Below are 24,610 nucleotides of genomic sequence, written 5' to 3' on the forward strand. Positions count from 1 at the left end.
CAAGCGAGGGTGTGTCCACTAGAGTAATACATGTAGGAGTAGTGGGGGCGGGTGGGAATTGGGGGCAGCGTAGGGGAGTGGAGTGAGCCCCCAGGGCGAATGGAGTGGGAAGAGCCAAGAGAGCAGAGTGTGATGGAAGACAATCAGTGAAGAAAGAGAGTGATCCAAAGGTAAGTCTAAACGTGGGGACTGTAGAAGAAAGCTCAGAGTCAAGTGGGAAGGAAGTCAGGGTGAGGACGCAGAACAAGGGTGTCTTATGACTGAGGAGGTGAGTGGGTAAGTGAGTCCAAGAACAGCTGAGAACTAGTGGAGAGGGAGAGAGTGCAGCAAAGGGGAAGGCAGTATAATGCAGAGAGCTATGCTAGTGACACTTTCTAGTGGGGTGCAAGGTAATGGCAAAGAGAGGTCCCTACCTAGTTTGGTCAGGTTAAGGGGACATGTGGAAGAACAAGAGAATGTAGGAAGGAGGATAGGGAGAGGTAAGACTTATGTAAAAGAGCAGAAGTGAATGGCTGGGGGGGGGGTTGTCTGCTGTCATATGGATAGAATTTATATCTGTATGAATCAATACATACTTTCCCTTTGTTTACATTACAGTTTGTCTTTCTATTTTTATTTACAGTGCTGGTTTATTTGATATCCTTAGCTTTCTGTTTTACAGAAGTTTAACATATCCATTTTATAGTGTCTACACATGAATGTGCCTATAACCCATTGGAGGCATACCTGCTCAGAGTGAAGAGCATATGGCTTTTCTCATGGAATATCAGCAAAGCTGTCAGTCCTCTTAAAGGGTACAGCCTAGGGGATTTAACACTTTTTTTTAATATATGCAGTTTATACAAGAAAAAAAAAAGCTACCAGTGGTATGGAGGTATGCCACCCTAACCTCTGTTTTCCTAATGATAAGAAGAGAAGAAAACTATCTGTCTAAACATTATTTTCTTAGGCATGCTATTATATCATATTTGCCTAATCCTGTGGGATATTTTACAATATGGATTGACTGCCTTGGCAGTTTTCTTCAAATCTCTTATGTGAAAAAAATATCTTCTTTCTAGGTTTCTGTTGTAACTCCCATGCTGTAACTGAAATGATTCCACTTGGATCAATCCATTTACCCTAATAAACAAATACAAAACTAAAGTATCTTGACTTTACTTTATTAGCCACAGTCTTCTAGTTTCGTATCCCAGCTGCCAAAGAGGCACTGGAAATCCTTACTTTTAGAAAATCAGTCAGCTCCTAACATATGTAACTGCTTTTATCTATCTGAAAGCTTACATTCTTTGGATGCACAATGTTCAAACCTTACTGGCTAGATGAGCTACTAAATCTGTACAATTCTCAGTCATTCTGCAACCACAGATACAACTCTTGTTAAATGCAAAGAATGAAATGTCAATATATTAAGCTGTTGGTCACTGCACTTATGGCTTACTGCATGTATATGTCTTTATTTTTTTTGTTTCATTTGTTAACTGGTAAGTGAGCAGGTTTAAAGGCCATTTCACATTATGACTCAGACCATATGGTCAAAATATTGCAAATAACATTTGCAGAGATCAATGTACATACATTAATATCTAATAAAAGTTTTAAGCAATGTACATGCAATTAATGTAGAGTAAAAGTTTCAGACAATAACATACTATTTATGACTTGGTTTTAGGTAGGGTATTACAACATTATTGTATACATTTTTATTCTCATTGTTTGGAGGTTTTCTCCCCAGGCCTCCACTGAAGATAGGGTTTTCCTGCCAGACAATTCTGTTCTACAAAACTAAATGAATAGGCATAAACATATAAAACCCCTTTTATGTCTAGTATGCAAAGTTATACAAAAGTATAGGCATAAGCAATTGTATGTATGTAAATTAAACCACAGGTGGATAGTCTGTCTGTAGGTGATATACGTTGGACCATTTCAATAGTGCTGTGCCAAAAAAGTCTAGGAAATTAACTATTTGTTTAAAAATTAAAGCATGACATGATCTGCTGAGATATGCATAGAAGGGTCACTTGAGGAGTCCTTCATTCATATTTAGTTTATTTTGTCTGTAAGCAGCAAGAATACAGTGTGCTTGGAATGAGACCATGGTACTGTCTGGCCAGAATAGTTTACAAGCAGTCTTGTAACTGTTTTGCTATTTTTGGTGTTATTATTTGTCTTAATGGTTTTATTAGTACAGGCATTCTGCAGATTTGTTAATAGTGTTCAAGAAGGATTAACATTTTTGCATTGGAATGGCTGCTGTTTTCTTTTCACTGTGAAGGGAAGATACCCATTTTGATTAATAAGTTGAAGACATGCTTTTCTTACGTTAATGCATTCTGTTGCTATCCTTATGTATTTTGGGTATAAGATGTCATTTGAGTATTTTTTTTATTTATTCTTTCATTCATTCATACATTCATCTTTCTTTCTTTCATTAATTCACTCACATAATCATAATGTCATACCAAACTTATTCAGTTCAGATTGTAGGGAAGCTGGGACCTATGGGAGAGCTGGGGTATTTCCCAACACTGGGTGGGTACAAGACAGACAAACAAATACTGAACAAGACATCAGCTAATCACAGGATGCACTCACATACACACCATATACGCGCACACACACATGCACACACACACACACACACACACACACACACACACACACACACACACACACACACACACACACACACACACACACACACACACAGACTATCACTAATACATGGAACATAAACCTTTAAGTAATTTTGAGAATTACCAGTTCAGCATATTTTTGAAAATGTGGGTGGAAAATGGAATATTCAGTGAAAGCACACACACATGGACAAAAAGATAACATGCAGCCTCCCACCACACACACACACACACACACACACACACACACACACACACACACACACACACACACACACACACACACACTCACGTACTCACTCACTCACACCCACACACACACCCACACACACACACACACACACACACACACACACACACACACACACACACACACAAAACAGACAGTCTGTGTTCACCCAGCAGCTTACTCACTCTGAAAATAATAGTCCAGACTCGGCAGCTTCCAAACCATCTGGTCCCGCTCACAGCAGCTTTCACCCAGGCACCTTCCTTTAAAACTGTCCATTCCTGCTCTCAAAAACCAGCCAGAAACTCAGAAATATGCTCCACGAACAGACTGGGATGAGTTGACATCATCGCGCACGTGATGACATCAGCTAAAGCACGGAAAATGAAAATATTTCAAAAATGAAGATGTAATATGGGACATTTGGGAGGTATGGATGATCTGCAAATGTGGGGGGGGTCTTGCTCTATGGTTCCAGCGCCCATGACCTAGACATCATACTTCTATATAAACCATATGATGAAAAATGGCTTCCTTACAATAGTGGATACATGATGATCAAAGGACAGTTTATTGTTGACACAGTGATGCAAGATTCACTATGGTAAGCAAGGAGAGGGTCATGATTAGTTCTAGATACCTGACTATTGATCAACTTTCAGGTATATGTTTTCAATGTGATAGTTTCAAGGGATGTCGTGATTGCCATAGGATACGCATATATCTTTCTTGGCATTTTGTTTTAGTCCACGGTTTTGATACCAGCTATTGGTTTGAGAAATACCATCTTATAAAATGTTGGTGTCCTATGGGGAATTTACAATTATCTCCTTACTTGGTCAGCCATAAACCCTTAACACTTGCTTTCAATCTAATTTGCCACAATTTAAATTAAAACAGCGGTTCAACTGTTACTCTAGGTATGTGGTGCATTTAGCTAGATGCCAATGCTGTGTTGCATTCTATATCTATATTGGAAAAACATAGCAATTCTAAACATAACTGTAAAAAGTGGTAATTTAATTTGAAAACAATTAGATTTTTAATTAATCAGCATATACTAGATAGGTTTACTGTTTATGCAAGTTAATACCGTTTGAAGCTTACTGCTTCTTACATTGCAACTTTGTAGTAGTGAGTAGCAGTTTTATTGTGTGAGTGTTTCTTTAAAAGTTTCCATGGAGAGGAGGTTCGTTGTGATAGGTAAAGAGTATCACGTGTTGATATTTAAATGCATTTTGTTATATAGTGCATTTGTAATCTGAGGAAGTTTGCTTTGGAAGCAAACGAAAAGCGCTTCATTATTTTGTATTAAAACAGAACTTAGACTTTTTCTCTGCTTGCCGTTCTAGTGTTTGTCTTATTCCTGACTTGTACTGATGTTTGTACTGGAAATATATTTGCGAGGTTTGCTTGTGTTAAACATATCAACGGTGTGCCCTGCTGGAAGGAAAAGAAATGTGCATGCATTAACTGTTTAAATGTATACATTGTAATGGCATATACTGGAAGTGAAGAGGTTAATCTTAATTCACCTGACTTTACAAAATATTCTTGAAATTAAATTACTCTATGGGTTAAGCCATACAGATGTTAATTCACAGTTTTGAATGGAGTCAGATACTCAATGTCTAGAGAATAGATTGTAGCTCCTGGAGGAAGATTGGAATGGTTTTATGGTTTTATGACTTCCAAGAGATCTGAGAAAAGCTCTATCTGTGTGTATGGTAAGACACACGTGCTAAAATCCTGTCAGTTTCTAGTGTTGGTGATAGCATGGGAAACAAAGTCAGATGATCAGATGTGTGTGTGTGATTTCATCTATAAGCCAAAAATAATATTTATATATTAGTAGGAGTTTACTGTCAGCATTCTGTATTCTGTCTTGGATCTGACAACAAGGACTACTCACCCACATTATCATGCCTTGCTCTATTCAGTAAGTAACTTAACTAGGGAAGAGTAATTCTTTTAGTCAGTCAGGAATAGACAATAAGATTACCTAGATACGGTTTATCTATAACTATGTGAAACTTTCCATCTGTGTTATTTTTGATATTCCCTGTGACTGAATCGCTGGTGTTTACTAATGGATATTTAGTATGTTCATGTTCTTTTATTATTTGTTATTAAATATGTTTGGACTTTTCATTGTGGCTGGTCCTTTTTAGAAAATATTTAAGTTTTGAGAGTAAACTAGAAAAGAAAAGCGGCCAAAGCTTATGGTACAAAATACAATTTAATAACAGTAAGCACTTTCGTAGGTACAAATGCTCCTACTTCTTCAGACTAAATTATAAAGCAAGTAACAACCTTTTAAGTAACACTCAAACAAACACAACAGTCAGCTGATCCATAAAATCCAATGGTAAAAAACAATAGTAGAAAACATTAATTAGTCAATCCATATGTAAACAAATGTATAAAAAATAAGTAAAAAATGTAAAAGTTCATCTTTTTAGATTTCTTAACTTTAGAACACAAGCTATAGCGCATGTATCATTTAGCCCAGCATATTTAAAAACTCTAATTTAAGCTGCCACAACAGCTCTTGCTGCTCTAACCTTGCTTTGTTTTCTGAGTTTTAAGTTTTGATAGTATTTGCACATATTTATTTGGTGATAACTTTGGCCACTCCTGAAGGTCTTGCTGTTTGGTCAGAATTACCATTTTTATTAATATTAACTTCACTCAGCATGATTGGATACCCTTTTAAGAGCCTTATAGTAACTGACTAGTGGCCGTGAATCTACCTTATAGTCTGGCCAAAGTTGATAGAGTGGGTAATCTGTGCCAGCCATTCCCAGGTATGTGTGTGTGAAAATTTAAACAGTGTGTGTGTCAGGGGCAGAGACATGAAGCACTAGTTTCACAGTGCCAGTGGGAAGCCTTATTAGGGACCTGGGGAGAAACAGATCGAGACACCCAGACCCCAGGCTAAGTGTGTGCCCTGTGTCGAAATTGTGTTTGATGCAGAGAGATTTGCATTTGGAAATAATGAGGGTATCCATTTATATTCCAAGTAAACACCCTTCTCCAGTGTCAATGGTGAGGATTCAGGGTCCTTGATTACTGGCCCAGAGTGGGGACATCACATTCCTTATGAGTGAACCTGCAGGCTATCATAAAAACTTTGGACCAATAACTTGCCTTCCAATGATGAATAAACTACACACTGGAAGTGATGCTGACAGAGTTTATAGTCATTTAGAAGAAAACTCAATCACGGTAATATAGCAAAAGGGTAACAAAAGAAAGTCATATGGAACAAAGGATCATTTGTACAAAGGGGAAGAATCTAAGTATGGTGTGGATAGATTACAAAAAAGCATTTGACAGCATCCCGCCTACATGGATAAAGGAGTGAATTCAGATGTATAAGATACACCCTACATTGATCAGTTACATTGCACTGACCACGAAACACTGGCAAACCACTTTGCAGCTAAGCCATGATTAAGGGCAAATTATTATGGATATTCCTAGGTAACTCTGTCACTGCTGCTCCTTTGTCTTGCCCTTAACCCATTAAGCTGTTGACTTAACAGATTAGCTCCCAGACAATAACAAAGTATAATGGCTTCTCATCTCATTTTTATGTATGATTTGAAACTTTATAGTTCATCAGATAAGGAGCTGAAAGCAAAACTGGAAGTGGACAAAACTTTCTCAGATGATATAAAATGTCATTTGGTCATGTTAAATGTACAAAAGCAACATTTAAAGCAGGAAAGCTGCAGCAACAAGAAAGTATCAATCTGGGACAGGCATGTGATATAAAGGAACTTAAGCAGAAGGGAATGTATAAATATTTGGGAATTGATGAAGGGTTGATAATAAAACATGAACAAATGTGAACAAAACTCAGTAAGGAATAATTTAGAAGACTAAAATTAATACTGACTAAAATTAATACTGAAAACAGCCCTGACACCTAGGAACAAATTTCCCTGCTTAGTTTAGCTTTTGTATATCAGTATCAAGCAGGAATGCAAATCAAACTAGAAGTTGACAAAAATCAGGCAGCAACTGAATGTGCCAAAAAACAAAAGAAAAAGCATAACGTGAAGGATCAGACGAGAAGGCAAGAAATGTGGAAAATGCATAAAATACAGAAAAAAATACTCAAACAACCTCATGTCAATCAGGATCTGATGCAGGAATGGTTAAGGAGAGGTGAATTTAAACCAAAGACGAAAGGTTAATACAGTGGCCCAGGATAGTGGACTATGTACATGTTGGTTTACAAAGTCCATTGAGCAAGTGGGAGAAACAGACAAATGCAGGTTCTGCAAACTAGAACTGGAAGTAGTTGCACATCTTGTTGCTGGGTATGATGCACTAATGGCAGAAGGCCTGCATACTGAAAGTCATAATAATGTGGCAAGACTGCTACATAGGGGATTATAATACTGAGGTAGCTGAGAAACATTGGAAACATGAGCCACAAAGCATTATAGAGAATGATGAAGTTTATATCAGATTGGATCACCCATTACAAAAAGTTCAAAAAATAGATGGGAGAAAACCAGATACAGTAGTCCATGAAAGGAAGTCAAAAGTAGGATTGATCATTGGAACCTCTACATGCCACCCAGTGATTACAGTGTCTTCCATACAGAGAGGCACAAAGCTATAAATTACCAGGATTTGCAGGCAGAAATGAGGGTAATATGAAGAAGGATACCCAGGCAGTTCCAATTGTATTAGGAGCATTGGGTCTTATAAAAATGAATTTACAGTCCTATTTAGATATGCTATTGACACATGTAACTCCATATTAATTACAGAAGGAGTCAGTTCTGGGCACATTGCAGGTGCTGCAAAGAGTACTTTTGGCTAATATCAAAGATTGTAACAGTACTAATTTCATAAACTTTAATCATACTTTGACTTGGGAATGTGGTACATTCCTGTCACGGTATTAGAAACCCAAAGGAGAAATTAAACTGTCACTAATATGTTACACACACACACAAATACACACACAAACACACACACACACACACACACACACACTGACCAGCCCATCACAGCTAGCAGCCATTCATACACAGTAAAATTAACACATGGTGTTTTAGTTCATAGGCAAGTTCTAGGCTAGCTGCACTTGCAGGCTGTTTTAAACCTACTAAATGGAAAAACAAAAAACTGATAAAATCACACACGTAAAGATGCAAAGATTCTGACAAACCAACTCCAGCAATCCAAAACTTGTTCATAAATGCTTTCCTCTGAGGGTCACATACTGAAATAAATTATTTTAAACATTAAATAAAAAATGCACAAGAAGAAAATTTTTTCTATTGTTTCCATCCATTACCATTGTGTTCTTAAGCAGTAAGCTCATCCTGTCCTCTGGATAAAGTGCCTCTGGAGATAAATTTATCATTTCATTAGTAATCAGCAGACTGCCAATAGAATATGTTAAGCCCTGTGTGAAGAGGGACCTTGTCTGCTCATCTATAGCAAAGCAGCTCTTTATTGATAGGTTGGATTTCTGTGAGAGATATGTGCACCAATTTGTTACATTTCTGAGAGTTATGCCGCACCCCCACCACTTCCTGTATGCCTCTTAGCTTCATCAGTTTGGATCCTGTGCTTGGTAGAGAAAAGCAAAATATGGACCAGTCCAGTGACATTATTCTTGGGAAAAGAAAGTCAAACCCTTGTTTTACCATTGCCCCTCTCTGTACAACCTATAGTAAAAGGAGTTTGTGAGTTTTGTGATGACAATGGATATTCCTGATGTAAGTGCTGACTGATGAAACCATTGATTCTGTATTAAATGTGCCATTAGCTCATCATTTTCAGGCTGATCAAAAAGGCAACTGAATCATTGATGCTTCCCTGTACTTTATAACTTTCCCATTTTTCAAGTGCAACTATATCACCACGAGTGTAGTCAGGCATACACCATATATGTCATGGTGTACAAATTCAGTTTGAGAAGTAGCATTTTATCTAACCTACCAAAGTACCCCACAATCTAATATGTAAGTTGAACAAAAAAATGTTAAAGTATGCCAGCATAGAAGCTAAATGTGTCTAAGATGGAGTATGCATTTTGTGTAATAAAATGTTCATTTACTGGCTGCTAGTACGGACATTTTAATATGAGTGCATGTTAAACAGCAAATTAAATAATACATTATAACACAGGGCAGAGAAGCATTGAAAGGATGTTTCATTTTGTATTACATTACAAACCATCATATATAGATTGCATACCTCTATATTAGCATACATCTATTTGTGCATTCGTTATATAGTGTATTACACTTATTATATATATGCTATATTTATATTTTGTTTGGTTCAATGTGTAAGGTTTATACTGAATTGTAACTTAGACATAGGCTTGTTTTCATTCCTTTCATTACATTAACATTATAGGTTATGTACTTAAAGGAGTCCCAGTGGACTTGTCATAGGTGGGGTTTGGGGACTTGTGATAGTATAGAGATAGAACTAGAAAAGATTACTTCCAAAAAAAGAGGAAAAATTAGTGAGCAGGTCACCATTGCTACAGGGTCCTTGAAGACTCCCCAGAATTACTGCCACCCCCTATTATCTAATCTCCTTAATCTTATTTGTGCCTCCACCCCTCTTTCCTTTCTTTGGGCTGATTTAACTTCTTATCTGCCTGTGTCCTAGATTTTGAACAATTCTTAATAGTAACATTGCATATACTTCCCTGTATTTAGAAAAATATATTCATAAACAACCAATGTAACTTTTATTTTTAATTGAAACTAAATAATGTAACCAATGTCAAAGATGATGATAATAATAATAATTATATAAAAATAATAATGGAAATGTTAGGAATTAAATTGACTGTAAATGATGAAATTATTCAATTAATGTCCACGATGTCTGCATAATGGAGCTTTCTCCCTGGGCCTCCAATGAAAAAGGAGCTCATTTGGACTTTCCTGGTAAACAAATACCAATAAGTAAATTAATAATAAATAATTGTATTGTCAGTTTATATCTACATCATCAGTTTATACCTACGTGAAGTGTAATATACAACAATTGCCTTCACAGAATAAGACATTTCAGCTAGATATGGCAAGTAAATGCAGAGTACATGAAAACTGAAAAAAGTATCACAAATAGTGCAGATAAAAATCAGGAGCTTATATTGGCATCCTATATTTCAAATATGCCTTTTCCCTTTACATCTACCTTTACTAAATGTTCTTGTTCCTATTGAATTCATATTGCTCCTGTTCCCTCCATTTCCTAAATTTCCCTTTCTTAGTACCTTACTGCAGATATACTTTCTTCTTCTTACTCTGAGCATTACTGATGCCATCTGTACTTCTCTCAACATGCGTAACATACGGGCTGATATGTTTGACACATGAGGTTACTCATCAAATTTGGTTAATAATGTTCAGGCAAGTTTAGCAATAAAAGAAATGGTGGTACAATATTAGTACTACTTCATAGCATCTCAAAAGTGGAGAAGGATATACATTCTCCTTCATTGTGGATTATTCCATGGATTTTCGAAATATAAGGGAGGTTCTTTGTAAAAATTGGTTTGTTTTTTCTTGTTTTGATGGTTTAGTTGAGAAGCTTGGGCAGAATCTGCAGGACGTTTACTGGAAGGACAGAGGTATAAATGTATTTCCCAATGCAAATTTATTAAAGTAAATTGAACTTCAGGTAACCGCTTTTGTCCACTCCAATGAATAGACTTCTTCAGAATAAGCAAACAAGAAACTAATGAGTTTAAATAGACATGTTATAACCACACCCCCCCAAGATCATAAATAACTGAACCATAAACAAGCAACAATTAACATAAAATAATTCATATGCATAAACATCCATAATACATAAAAATAAGTCCATGTTTGGACAATAAAAAAACTCATTTAATGGCACATATGGATTTTAATTTAAGAAAACTAGAAATAGATATGACCGCATTGGGGCCAGGTAAACAGCCAGCATTACATCTTAGCTGCCATTTGAGTTCTAAAACCTCTAAAAACAAATCTGTGGGACCACTCCTAGGAGCCTGTTCAATACTGTCAACAACTATAAACTTGAAAAAGTGTGTAGAATGTTCCTTAATATGTTTAAATAAGGCATTACATTCGTCCCTTTTGCCAATGTCATAGATGTGCTGATAAATTCTGTACCTTAACTGTCGAATAGTTTTACCCACTAAAAACTAGAACAACATTGGCACAATGCAATATAAACAATACCCTTGCTGGCACAATTATATTTTTTCTGAGGTTTAATGCAACCATAACCCTGAAGAAAAAATTCCATTCCTTTGGGTAAATGGCTGCATTGTGAACAATGTCCACTACTGGAAATCAGCCCAGCTGGAGAGTTGGACAGGGGTCTTTCAAGCATCATTTTAAAACATGTATATTTTTGATAAACAATAATGGGATGCTCTCCAACTTTAATACCTCCATGTCACACCTAAATATGTCCCAAAATTTTGAAATAGTCTGTTGAATTTCCCTAAAATGCATGTTGAATGGAACAATCATTGCTTTATTATACACTGTGTTTCTGTTTGCAATAGAAGAAACTGTTGGATTAATATATGGGACTTGACTTTCCCCTAACAAGGGTGAATAAACCCCATTTCTCCTTTTCATTTTCACCTCTTCAAAAATGTCATTGAGAAAACTGGGGGATAACCTCTCCTGGAGAACATGTCCCATAGTACACTACATTCACCCAAAAATTGGTCTTCTTGCCTCCCCATTTGGACTAATCTTACACACTGGCCTTTGACAATAGCTTTCTTTTGATATAAAGGATGCCAGCTATAAAAATGTAAGTATGAGTTTGAACGAGTCGGTTTTCTAAACAGTGTGGAAGTAAAACATTGATTTTTCCCTATTTTTACTAATGCTAACATCCAAAAAGTTGACCCGATCAGTTTCAACTGTCATGGTAAACTTTAGAAATTCAGTAGAATGATTAATAAACTCAAAGTAAAAGCCACTTTTTATTGCAGCTGTAACACACAGGGGGTTATTTACTTGGCTATGTGTCAGAAATGTAATGGGCTTTACATGGGTAAAACTCAGAGAAGAAAGAAAGACTGTATATATATGAACATTATTTGGATAAGAGAAAGAAAAACATTAAAAATCCATTAGCAAAACATATTATAAAATATCTTCATTACTAATTTTTGTTCTTTTGTTAAAAGTCCTAGGGGCAGGCCGTGGGAAGATCTTATAGAAGAATTTGAGTTGCAACTCATATTAAATGCCACCGTCCAGTCTGGACTGAATGAACAAATCTCTATAGTTAGTGTTATAAGACTTACATTTTATATTGTTTAACTTTTTTGGGAATATTTTTTAGAGTAATATGAAAGTGGATTATAATTTTGCGCTCACATGATGCTGTATACATTGTTTTTTAATGAGGAATTTAATTGTCTTTCAGCTACTGGCTACTCTTGATCATGTGATTCTTATAGGTTCATAGGTGTGTACTAGGCTAGTGGCCCTGGAGCCTTTACAAGCCTAGCCCATGGAGGGTACAAGCCCCCCCCCCTTATGGAGGGAAATTTAAACTGTATGTGACTGCATTTTGATTCTGATGAAGTCTGGATGGTCTCAGATGAAAGCACTTAATCGTTTATGTTTTTAAACCATTTTGTGTATTTATTAATTGGGTTTAATCATTATTCGGACTAGCATCTGCTTTTCTTGGTTTTGGTTGTAGTAGTGGTATTTTAGTTTGTTGCCTTGCAAATTAATTTGCCAAAATTATAAGCACTATTTAGGAGTTTTCCACAAATGATAGAAGTATCTAAAATTAGCTGGAATAAATAGGTGCATTTCTCACTTCTCAAATGTTGATATCCCTGCCATTAAAGAAACCTACAATTCCAATTCCCAGCTTACAATTATGCATTTAATGTACATCTAGGTAAACAAGTAAATCATTTGACTCTGCTAATGCAGAAATCCTCCTTAAAAATACTTAATATTGCTTAATCTACCTATCTTAAACTCATGACCAAACAGACAGATAATTAATACCATCATAAAAAAAAGACTAAGAGAGCAGTTGCAATAGCAAAGAAGGCAGCATGAGAAGCACACTACTAGCTTCTGGAAAGTGATTTGGTAGATGGCACAAAGAAACTTTATCAAGTTGTAAGGCAAGGACTGAAAGATAAAGAGGAAAGGCAATAGACAACCTTCATGAAGGATGCCAACAACAACCTGTTCAGCAGTCCACAGGCCATCAAAGGTAAATGAAAGAAGTACTTTCAGCAGCTTCTGAATGAAGAAAGTCCCACAGAAGCTGTTCTGCTCCAGACACAGATGGTGATGAAAGAAAAAGAGGGAACCAGGTTAGAAGTAGTAAGAACAACACTAAGGAAAACAAAGTCAGGGAAAGTAGCACGCTCATATTAGGTCACAGCAGATATTACCAAGATATTGGATGAGTTAAGGGAGAAACAGCTCTAGAGAGTATGCATAGCAAGATAGAAAGAAAGGATAAGTAGAGAATCAGCAACCAACTCAGGAGCTTAATAAAATCCACTAAAAACAAGTTTGAGGCTAAAATAGCTACCTAAGCTGAAGACTACCATAGGGCATTTTTATTTATGTTTGTAATCTCAAATGCATAAGCCATGCACAATGTACAATGCACTGAGCTAATAGTGAATGATGCTACCTATATTGAGGCTGAAGACACAGTGAACCTACTGGCCAATAAATTTAGCTCTAACTTTACCCCTCTCTCTCCTGCATCTTTTCCTCAAGATTTACCTAAAACTGGCTCATCTCCAGCTATCACACAAAATTAAGTTCTAAAAGTGCTATCAAAAGCTAAAAATACTGCAACAATAGGTCCAGACAATATCCCCGTATACATCTTAAATAGAATGAAGCACGATTTAGCCACATCTCTAACAACACTGTTCAGTCTCGGCCCCCATTCAGGTTTTGGGGGATGGAAATGGTTTTGGTAAATGAAGAACAGCTACAGTCATTCCTCTGCATAAGGGATGACCTTCCACAGACCCAGGCAATTAAAAACCCATACATCTGACCAGCCATGGAAAGAATTATTATGGAACTAATCAATCAGGACATATGGAACCTCAAAACATTTGACCCATCTCAGTTTGCAATCATCAAGAGCAGGTCATGCTTACTCAGCCTGACAGATTCTTTTGAAAATGTCATCAAAGCAATGGATGAAGGTAAAATGGTACACATACCACATTCCTCAACCTGGCCCAAGCTTTTGACACAATTCCCCACTTGGGTATAGAAAAAAAGCTAAATAAACTGGGAATAAACCCTTATGTTACCAGATGGATTACCAATTGTCTCACAGATAGGATACGGGAAGTAAAAATAGGGGAAGTTATGTCCACAAAGAGACCACTCACCAGTGGAGCCCTCCAACGTTCTGATCTGGGACTTCTCCTGTTTGGCACTTACTTTTTTGGAGTAAAGGCCAATGCCGTATGGCTCTGACCCTTCCCACTTAAAAAAAAAAAAAAAAAAAAAAATTGCACTTCATTCGTTTGCTTTTACTGTATTTGTGTTTCTTCCTACTTTATTAGTTTATTTTGGTTTTACTACCTATTCTTAAAAGTACTCAATTGCATTTATTCTGCTGCATTTAGTACTGCTTGTTAGTAGCCTGATTAAATTGTAACTGTTATTCTAAGCCTTTTGGCTTAAGCACTTGGGCTTCACACCAGTTGTTTTACATTAAGGTTTATTGTCTACACTCTTGTGACAGGACAGGTAGCTTACATCCTTATAAGTTGGGAGTTGCTGATTCAAGGCTTAGTGTCTGTTATTCTAAAAGTGTATTAGTTCTGGTTTAATCACTTGGGCTTCTGGCCAGTTATTTTACATTAAGAAGGTTTGTGGCCTGCACTCTTGTGGGAGGAGAGGGTAGATTCTGCCCTTCTGAGCTGGGAATTTTGGGTTAAAGGCTTATTGTGCCTGCTTATTTGAACTGTTTCTTTCTGAAATTGGTGCGCCTTGTTTTCTGTAATATAGACTAGATTCAGACCTGCTGAATCTAGCTTTGTTTGCATAACTTGAGCACTAATCCAGACCATCTTTTTTGGAGCAGATTCCCTTGCACCCTAGTAGTTGAAGTATGCAGCTAGAACTTGTCTGATTGAAGGCTGATGGAACGGGGCTCAGTTTTGAATTATTAAAAACCCATACATCTGACCAGCCATGGAAAGAATTATTATGGAACTAATCAATCAGGACATATGGAACCTCAAAACATTTGACCCATCTCAGTTTGCAATCATCAAGAGCAGGTCATGCTTACTCAGCCTGACAGATTCTTTTGAAAATGTCATCAAAGCAATGGATGAAGGTAAAATGGTACACATACCACATTCCTCAACCTGGCCCAAGCTTTTGACACAATTCCCCACTTGGGTAAAGAAAAAAAGCTAAATAAACTGGGAATAAACCCTTATGTTACCAGCTGGATTACCAATTGTCTCACAGATAGGATACAGGAAGTAAAAATAGGGGAAGTTATGTCCACAAAGAGACCACTCACCAGTGGAGCCCTCCAAAGTTCTGATCTGGGACTTCTCCTGTTTGGCACTTACTTTTTTGGAGTAAAGGCCAATACTGTATGGCTCTGACCCTTCCCACTTAACCAAAAAAAAAAAAAAAAATTGCACTTCATTCGTTGGCTTTTCTGTATTTGTGTTTCTTCCTACTTTATTAGTTTATTTTGGTTTTACTACCTATTCTTAAAAGTACTCAATTGCATTTATTCTGCTGCATTTAGTACTGCTTGTTAGTAGCCTGATTAAATTGTAACTGTTATTCTAAGCCTTTTGGCTTAAGCACTTGGGATTCACATCAGTTGTTTTACATTAAGGTTTATTGTCTACACTCTTGTGACAGGACAGGTAGCTTACATCCTTATAAGTTGGGAGTTGCTGATTCAAGGCTTAGTGTCTGTTATTCTAAAAGTGTATTAGTTCTGGTTTAATCACTTGGGCTTCTGGCCAGTTATTTTACATTAAGAAGGTTTGTGGTCTGCACTCTTGTGGGAGGAGAGGGTAGATTCTGCCCTTCTGAGCTGGGAATTTTGGGTTAAAGGCTTATTGTGCCTGCTTATTTGAACTGTTTCTTTCTGAAATTGGTGCACCTTGTTTTCTGTAATATAGACTAGATTCAGACCTGCTGAATCTAGCTTTGTTTGCATAACTTGAGCACTAATCCAGACAATCTTTTTTGGAGCAGATTCCCCTGCACCCTAGTAGTTGGAGTATGCAGCTAGAACTTGTCTGATTGACGGCTGATGGAATGGGGCTCAGTTTTGAGCTTTGTTATTGGTTAATTGGGTAATACCAATACGTTCCTCTATCCTTACTAACCTGCAGTCCTCCCTCAAGACTAAACTCTGCTCTTGCTATAATAAAATAACAAAATTTGCAACCGGCCGTAGATCTACTTCCCATCACTGCACTTCCCTACACCAACTGAATTGATTTGAGCTGTCCATTTATCTCATCTATATTCAACTTGTCCAAGCACACAAACTTATTTTCATCCCCCTCTCTCTGTCCCTCTTTTGCCACCACCTTTAAAATGCACCAACCAAATGGTCTTTTGAGATCTAATTCCCAAACTCTAATTGAACTGCATAAATCTGCCTGTCCACCAGGCAAACATCTAATGTCCTTCTCTCTAGCACATCATTGGAATTCCCTCCCACCTCTCATCTGCACCACCAGAAGCCTCTCTCCATTCAAAGCTTTACTTCAAACACACCTAACTTCACTTTGGGAATGCTCTTGCTCCCACCCCACATAGTCTCCCTACACTATAGCTACCCTCTATAAGCTATAATTCACAATAGCCTCCCATTGTTTTGTACCCCTAATAAACTCTAGGAATTAGCATAACTCCTAGAATGGTACAATTCAGTAGTCTAGAAATTAACTGCATGAATTAGCATAACTGTTAAAAAATTCAGTTTGTTTCTATTATTGCATTGTGCTAATATGTTAAACTGTTAAAAACTTTGACTGTATATATTACTCTTATTGCATGTGCACTCTACTAATATTTGTTTTTCTAGTTATTTAATTTTGCTTCATTTGTGCACATTCCATTTCTCTAATAACGTACCCTTATGTTAAATCTGTAATTTGTAATTTTCTGGAGCTTTTCTCCCCAGGACTCCATTGAAAACAGGTTCCTCGTGGCCCAAGGGACTATCCTGCAAATAAACTATAAATAAATAAATAAATACATTTATTTAAATCATTTTTCTCGTTTGCTATTGTTATATTTTAAAATATGCACTTTATCTACTTTTACTGTATTTGTTTCTTCATAATTTATTACTTTATTTTGCTTTTGCTGCCTATTGTTAAAAGTACCCAATTGCATTTATTCTGCTGCATTTCCTACTGCTTGTTAGTAGCCTGATTAAAATGTAACTGTTATTCTAAGCCTTTTGGTTTAAATACTTGGGCATCAGGCCAGTTGTTTTACATAAAGAAAGTTTGTGGTCTGCACTCTTGTGGCAGGACAGATAGCTTACACCCTTCTAAATTGGGAGTTGCTGATTGAAGGCTTAGTGTTTGTTATTCTAAAAGTGTCTTAGTTCTGGATTAAGCACTTGGGTTTCAGGCCAGTTATTTTAAATTAAGAAGGTTTGTAGGTCTGCACTCTTGTGGGAGGAGAGGGTAGATTCTGCTCTTCTGGGAATTTCTGGTTAAAGGCTTATTATGCCTGCTTATTTGAACTGTTTCTTTCTGAAAATGGTGTGCCTTGTTTGCTGTACCATAGACTAGATTCAGACCTATTGAATCCAGCTTTGTTTGTATAACTTGAGCACTAATACAGGCCATCTTTTTTTGGAGAAGGTTCCCCTGCACCCTAGTGGCAGGAGTGTGCAGCTAGAACTTGTCTGATTCAAGACTGCTGGAACTGGGCTCAGTTTTGAGCTTTTTTATTGGTTAATTGTTTAATTTGTTTAAATCAGTTTGCTCATTTGCTACTGTTATATTAAAAAAAAAAAGTTCTAGCTTGTTTTCCTGCCTTTTCTGTTACTAGAGTAGTCCAGATACAGATTTGCTGTATTCAGGACTGTGTTGCAGTTTCTGAATTCCCCAGACCTTTCTGTGTTAGATGGAAGCCTTTCAGCTTATCAGTGGGAGTGGTAAGCACTCAGTAGCCTATCTACCACAAAAGGTGTAGTTTCTAGCTCCCTTTCAACTTTCTGCTTTAAAAACCCATGCTTGCACAGTTTTGCAAGCCATGCAGCACCACTAAGCTAGAGTAAACTATTACCGGTGCCAGAAAGTCTGCTCTTCAATTTTTTCCCTTAGATCTTGCTAGTTCTCTTCTCTCTTGCATTTAACTAGCTTATTTGCCTAGCATCTGGTTTCTTGTAGCAATTATTGTAGCACACATAAGTTCTAACAGCACTAAATGTTCTCTAAGGAAACAGCTTCAGTACTTATTAATAATGACCATCCCTCCTGGCATGTCTAAAGGTCAGTTACCTGTGCTTTCTCCTATTAACCTGGTGAACTTGGGCATTCTCAGGCAGTGTAGCAACTGCCTCATGTACACAGAAAACCCTCTCCTCTTACCTCCTAACACTCAGACTTGTGAGAGATGCACTTATATATCCAAAATGGAAGACATGCATTCTCCAGCCAAGACCAGAATAGCTGGTCAAGAGGAGAAGGTCAACACCTGCACCACACCACATGGAACACATAGCCCTCCAGAACACCCACCATCACAGCTCTCACATAAAACACAAACCCCACACCCACTTTCGCAGAGGCTCTCATTAGAAATCTACCCAAGCAGCAGAGACTTCCAAATCAAAAATGCACTCGACCACCACAACACAGCACAAATCATAAGACACATAGCTCACCAACACAGTGTGCCCCTCAACCTGAGCCCCTAAGGCAAAACAGCTTGCCCAATACACTAATCATAGGTGACTCGATAGTGAGGCATATTCCACATTCCTAAGCACCCTGGAAACTATTAGGGTCCAACCCAACACTCTAATACTGGGTGACTTCAACTACCCCTCCATCAACTGGGAAAACTACTCCTGTACCAATACATTTTTCCAATGCTTCCTGGAATTCATTAATTCCAATGCACTGGACCAGCTCATTCTTACCCCCACTAGAGGAAGCAACATCCTTGACCTGATTATTACTAACATGGGCAACCGTTGCTCAAAAACAATAGTCAATTCCTGCCTGGCTAGATCCGACCACAAACTAATTACCATGGAAATCCACATCTCACCCACACCACCAGCAAAGGTAACCACCATGAAAAACTTCTCCAAAGCTGACTTTGGGCTCCTAAAAACAGAGGTGGCTAACTTCATGGCACCCATGCAGATGTAAGAGGTTGAGAGGTATGATCAAATGCTTGTAGGTTTTTAAAATCTGCACGCCTGATTCAAGTGCGTAAATTATAAGGAACAAGATGTGAAATGACACTCCTATGAGTAGGAACTGTTGTTTATTTTAATTTAGTATTTAATGACTATGTAAGCAGGGTAATCCAACTCAATCTCTTTTCAACCCATTGTAGCAGAATTAATAGTGGAATAAAGAGACCAGTAATAACACCAATCACTAGAAATACAGTGACAAGTATAAACAAGTGATTATTTTTTAGTGAACTGAGACAAAATTGTTAATTTATGTGGTATCATGGCCATATTCCTATATGCCGCAGCCAGTATGAGTGCAGTTAGAGAGGTTAGAAGGGAGAGAGTATCTCTACAAAACCATAATGATTAAAACTGCTCATCTAAACATATACTTGAGAAAAAATGCAGGCAAAGAGTAGAACCAAAGCACAATCCAGAATTTAAATATTTAAAACATAATCCAACATGTACAGTTTAAAAACGGCCAGATTTAATTATTGCAGATATCTGGGTCTGAATTTGTGTAGCGTGATACCACACAATTATTTAGATTTAATGTTTCCATGAACTGCGGCATGTCATGTGATTTATTTAGCATGCTGTCAATCATGCAGAGCATTCTACATAGATAAAACTAACAGACCCTTAAGAAATCATATTAAGGAACATTTATATAACATCAGAACTTGTTCATTGACCATACATTAGCTAAGCATATGATTGACAATAATATTGACCATATTTTTGGATTTATGGTAGTTGAGGTAATTTATGAAAGTGACCGCAAAGGCAATTTTTTGGAATTTTACTGAAAAACTAGAAGCAAAATGGATTATTAAAATGCAAGCACATAAAGGAAAGGGGTTAAATGGTAGGATACCCATAAAGCCATTTTTGAAAGCAAGAGGGTTGCGATGAACAATAACAGGAAATATTTTTATATTAGTCTATGTTATCTAATTGTGAAGTAATATTTTATTCATTTAAATTTATTACTTAATTATTCATTTATTTAGAGATATAAGTTTTGTATTGCAACATGTATTAAAAAGGAAATGACACAATGCCATAAAATCACTATTGGATATATCATTGTGCCTTTTAGTGGATTATTGTTTGGAATTAGTTGAATGCCTGATACATTGTTTAAATAGTGGTTATTCATTTACTTATGTAATGGTCTGATGAAGCAATGCATCTCATTGTGAATGTGCTTATCATTTTTATTTTTAATGAAATTAAAGGCCGTTTTTATACTGTATGTACTGGATTATGTTTTAAACACTGGGTCTATATCAGAACACCGAAAGTTCACATTTTCGAATGTTCTTACATCGACCCCTATTCAACGAATGTTGACAACATCGAACATTCAGAGCAGCAAATTTTTTCCTAGGGAAAAAATTTGTTGTTCGAAAACACATACACACAACACAAGCACACCAAACAAACAGCAATCCACACACATACACCCAAAATCTTACAGCTTACAATCTTACAGCTAACCCTACACTAAACTGTACAAACATCACTATCCACTTGCCTTAACCCAAACCCAAACCTTAAGGTCCGTCACTATCGCACACTCACCTCACCTCACCTGAACCCTAACCCTAACTTACCTAACCTGCCCTAACCCTCACATCCACACAATCGCACAAATACTTCCCTCACTCCCTAACCCTAACTCACCTAACCCACACCCAATCGCACACTTACCTGAACCTGACCCGTAACTTTCCACCACAGTGCTGAAAATAGTGAAACGACAGAAATGGACAACCAAATTCTTTCCCTAGGAAAAATTTGGTTATCTGTCATTTCGCTATTTTCAGCATTTGCTGAATAGGGGTTGATGTAAGAACATTCGAAAGTATGAACTTTCGGTGTTCTGATATAGATCCTTAAATACGTTAATGCTGGATCATGCTTTAATTCTACTCTTTGCCTGCATTTTATTCTTTACCTTTTTGAGTGAACCATTTACCTCTGGGGTAATTGTACTTTGGCTTTTCTCACTATCTTTTATACTTGAGATAGTTTCTGTTGTAATTACTTGCCTATGTGACACTGCCAGCCCAGCTATGTGGAATTTTGTAAATGATCATATGTCATTTGTGAATATTAATATGATTCATGTGCTTGTCTTGCAAATGTAAGAGAACTGTATGTTATGTACTGAGCTTCAAGAATGTAACCGCAGTGTACCCCATTGGAAAAGAACAGAAATGTATATAAGCTATATACCTGTACAAATGTATGTTTTAATAGTAGAAGCTGAAACATACAAAGTTAACTTGCAAGACTTTAAGAAAATAAGTTGGAATCCAAGTATTTTACGATTCTGTTATCTCTCAGTTTCAGCTCAGCACAGACACAATGTCTAGACTAGAGGTTTTCCTATTGTCTTGAAACAGAAATAGTTGCTAGGTTTCAAATGTAAAAGAGTTTTTATTGCTGCATGACTTCCTAATGTCTGCATTCTTCTGAGAGATATGCATTTTTGACACAGAGGTGTTAAATTCTAAGTTTCTGTTTAGCCTAGGAACTGAAGTCAGGTGACAAAGAGTGATGCCATCTGAGCTAACCCAACAGTAATGTTGATTATTAATTTAAGAACTGTCTCAGAGAAAGACTACATTTTGTATCTCATCTTGGACCTAGAAACATACATCATCTGCATTTGCCTTGCACTATAAGTAAGTTATTTAGGGCATAATATATTTAAGATATATATAGGGATATAGTAAAGATTAGTTTAGATGTTTTCTGTATTTATTTGAGACTGTCCTGCAATGTTGTTTTAAAGTATTTCCTGTGATTCTGAACTCTGTAGTTACTGTGTTGTTGGAGTATTGTCTTGTTCTTTTATTATTTATTATTAAATATAGTTAAACCTTTTAATTTCAGCTGGTTTCTTTAGAGATATGTAAGCTCTTAGGGTACTTGCATATGTATGTGGTGACACTGTATGGGCCACTCCAATGGCCTTGCTCTTAATCACGCGTACCATTTGGATAATAGTAACATCACACAGTAGGACTGGGCACCCTTTGTAAGGGCCTTAGAGTAACTGATTAGTAGTGGTTGGTGACAATGATAACTAGCTTATAGTCTGGGCAGAAGGGGCATAGCTAGTAAACCTTTGCCAGCCTTCCCCAGGAGTGTCTGTGTGTATATAAATCAAATCTCAAAGTGTGTGTGTGTGTATGTGTGTGTGTGCATGCGTGCGTGCGTGCGTGCGTGTGTGTGTGTGTGTGTGTGTGTCAGCTACTTGGGCAGGAATGCTTGATCACTTGGCTGAGATCTTACCCCTATAACTGTGCCAGTAGGAAGTCTTATTGGGGATTTGGAGAAAGAGGCAGCAACCAGAGCCAGACTGACTATGATCTCTGTGTGCACTTAAGGGAAACTGTACTTTACTGTGTGTGTGTACTTGTCATCCTCCCATTGTGTACATCCCTCACTGTTGACAATGGTGAGGGTTGAGGCTCCTTGATTACTGGGCCAGTGCATGATTATCACAGCCTAATCAAAAGCTAATGGTTCCACAAAGTTCTTCAGATGTAATGTTTGCATGTAGATGATGTGCTATTTTGTTCTGCAGTTGGAATATCAGTAATGAGAGTAATATAATTAAATGATTTTTTCAGAAAAAAGTAGTTAATTTTTTTCTTTCTATCAACAGATTCTATGCAGATAGAGGATGTAGAAGCAGTACAGAAGCTCCAGGACCTGCTGCATGAAGCACTACAGGATTTCGAGACCAGTCAACACCAAGAGGACTCAAGGAGGGTAGGCAAGCTGCTGATGACGCTGCCACTACTGCGACAGACTGCCACCAAAGCTGTTCAGCACTTCTACAGCATTAAGCTACAGGGCAAGGTCCCCATGCACAAACTTTTTCTTGAGATGCTGGAGGCAAAAGTCTGATACACTGCCATGTCTGGCCCACTCAGCTAAAACAAAGACAAATGACTCCTATAACTTAAGTGGTACAAGCTGTTATGGTTCTGTTTCAGAGCTTGGGTCACACCTCATGTTTTCCTTAGTACTTGCTCTTGGAGTTAATTTCTGTTCAGTCCTGCACTGGCTTGTAATAGTGACACTATGTTAATGAGAGATAACAGGATGTGCAGATAGGTAATGCTGGAAAAGGAAACACACACTGTGTATTGACTTAGGAAACTCTTGCTATACCAAGCATTACTGAGATTAAACTAGATTAATTTCTGCCGGTGACAGTCTAACATGTACACTTGGAGGATGGTGACAAGATGAATATCACAAAAAACATACTGTAGCCCTAAACCAGCACTGTCTAAAAGAAATGTGCCTAGAACAGGTCCACCCTTTACATTTACTTGGAACACAACTCCATCTACAGGAAATCTCAGGACAAGTATGGAAATGAGATGACATTAAAAAATCGTACTTTTCAATCTGAACAAAATTATGCAGAAATAAAATATGTGCATATATGTGTGCATGCATGTGTCTGTGTGGATCTGGTTGCAGTACTTGCCTGCATCTACATATGTGGCTTTGTATGCATGCGTACATTATGCATGATTATGTCTGAGTGACAAAAACATGTGTCTGTGCATTTGTATATGTGTGTGTGTATGAGCATGTGCACATGGAATTGTACACACACACATACACACACACACACACACACACACACACACACACACACACACACACACACACACACACAGACACACACACACACACACATATATATATATATATATATATATATATATATGTGTGTGTGTGTGTGTGTGTGTGTGTGTATGTGTGAGAGAGTGCACAAATATGTGGACATGACTGAGTATACATCTGTAGTTGTGCGAATGAAGTGTGTATGTGTGCGTATATGCACAGATGAGTCACTATGTGAGAGAGAAGAGAACAAACTGCACAGATATATTACAGAGTTTCTCTGATTCCCAAAAACAGGCTATTTTTGTCCCACCAACCGGCGCACAGAGTAGCTATTATGTGCTTTTCCCCTTATCACAGTACTGCTCCTGTATGTTTCTATTCCCAGAATCAAATACATACCTAGGATGGAAAGGAGCAGCTAATGGCCAAATCTTTAGCTGTTACAGTTCAAGTTTATACCAGTGTTTATCCTCAGTCTCCAAAATGTTACTATGAGTAAGGGCCATTCTTCATTAAAAATGGACACAAAGATAAAGTATTAAATATAGAGTGGTCCTACTACAGCCTTCCACTAACAGTTTTCCTGCTGCCACTGTATAGTCCTTATTAGTATGCAAAC

General features: G+C 37.3%; 1 protein-coding gene across 1 annotated transcript in view; it reads left to right on the forward strand.

Annotated features, from left to right (window-relative positions):
• The window catches only part of LOC122803773 (steroid hormone receptor ERR2-like), a 383,659-nt gene extending 359,726 nt beyond the window's left edge, over positions 1–23,933 (forward strand). The window contains exon 5 of the mRNA XM_044073462.1: positions 23,009–23,933. Within this exon, the coding sequence (XP_043929397.1) occupies positions 23,009–23,253 (245 nt within the window). The 3' untranslated portion in view covers positions 23,254–23,933. The remainder of the gene's footprint in view (positions 1–23,008) is intronic.
• Positions 23,934–24,610: the final 677 nt, after the last annotated feature.

The sequence above is a fragment of the Protopterus annectens genome, chromosome 6.part0 (assembly GCF_019279795.1).
Source record: "Protopterus annectens isolate FY-2018-M chromosome 6.part0, PAN1.0, whole genome shotgun sequence".
Classification (NCBI taxonomy): domain Eukaryota; kingdom Metazoa; phylum Chordata; order Ceratodontiformes; family Protopteridae; genus Protopterus; species Protopterus annectens.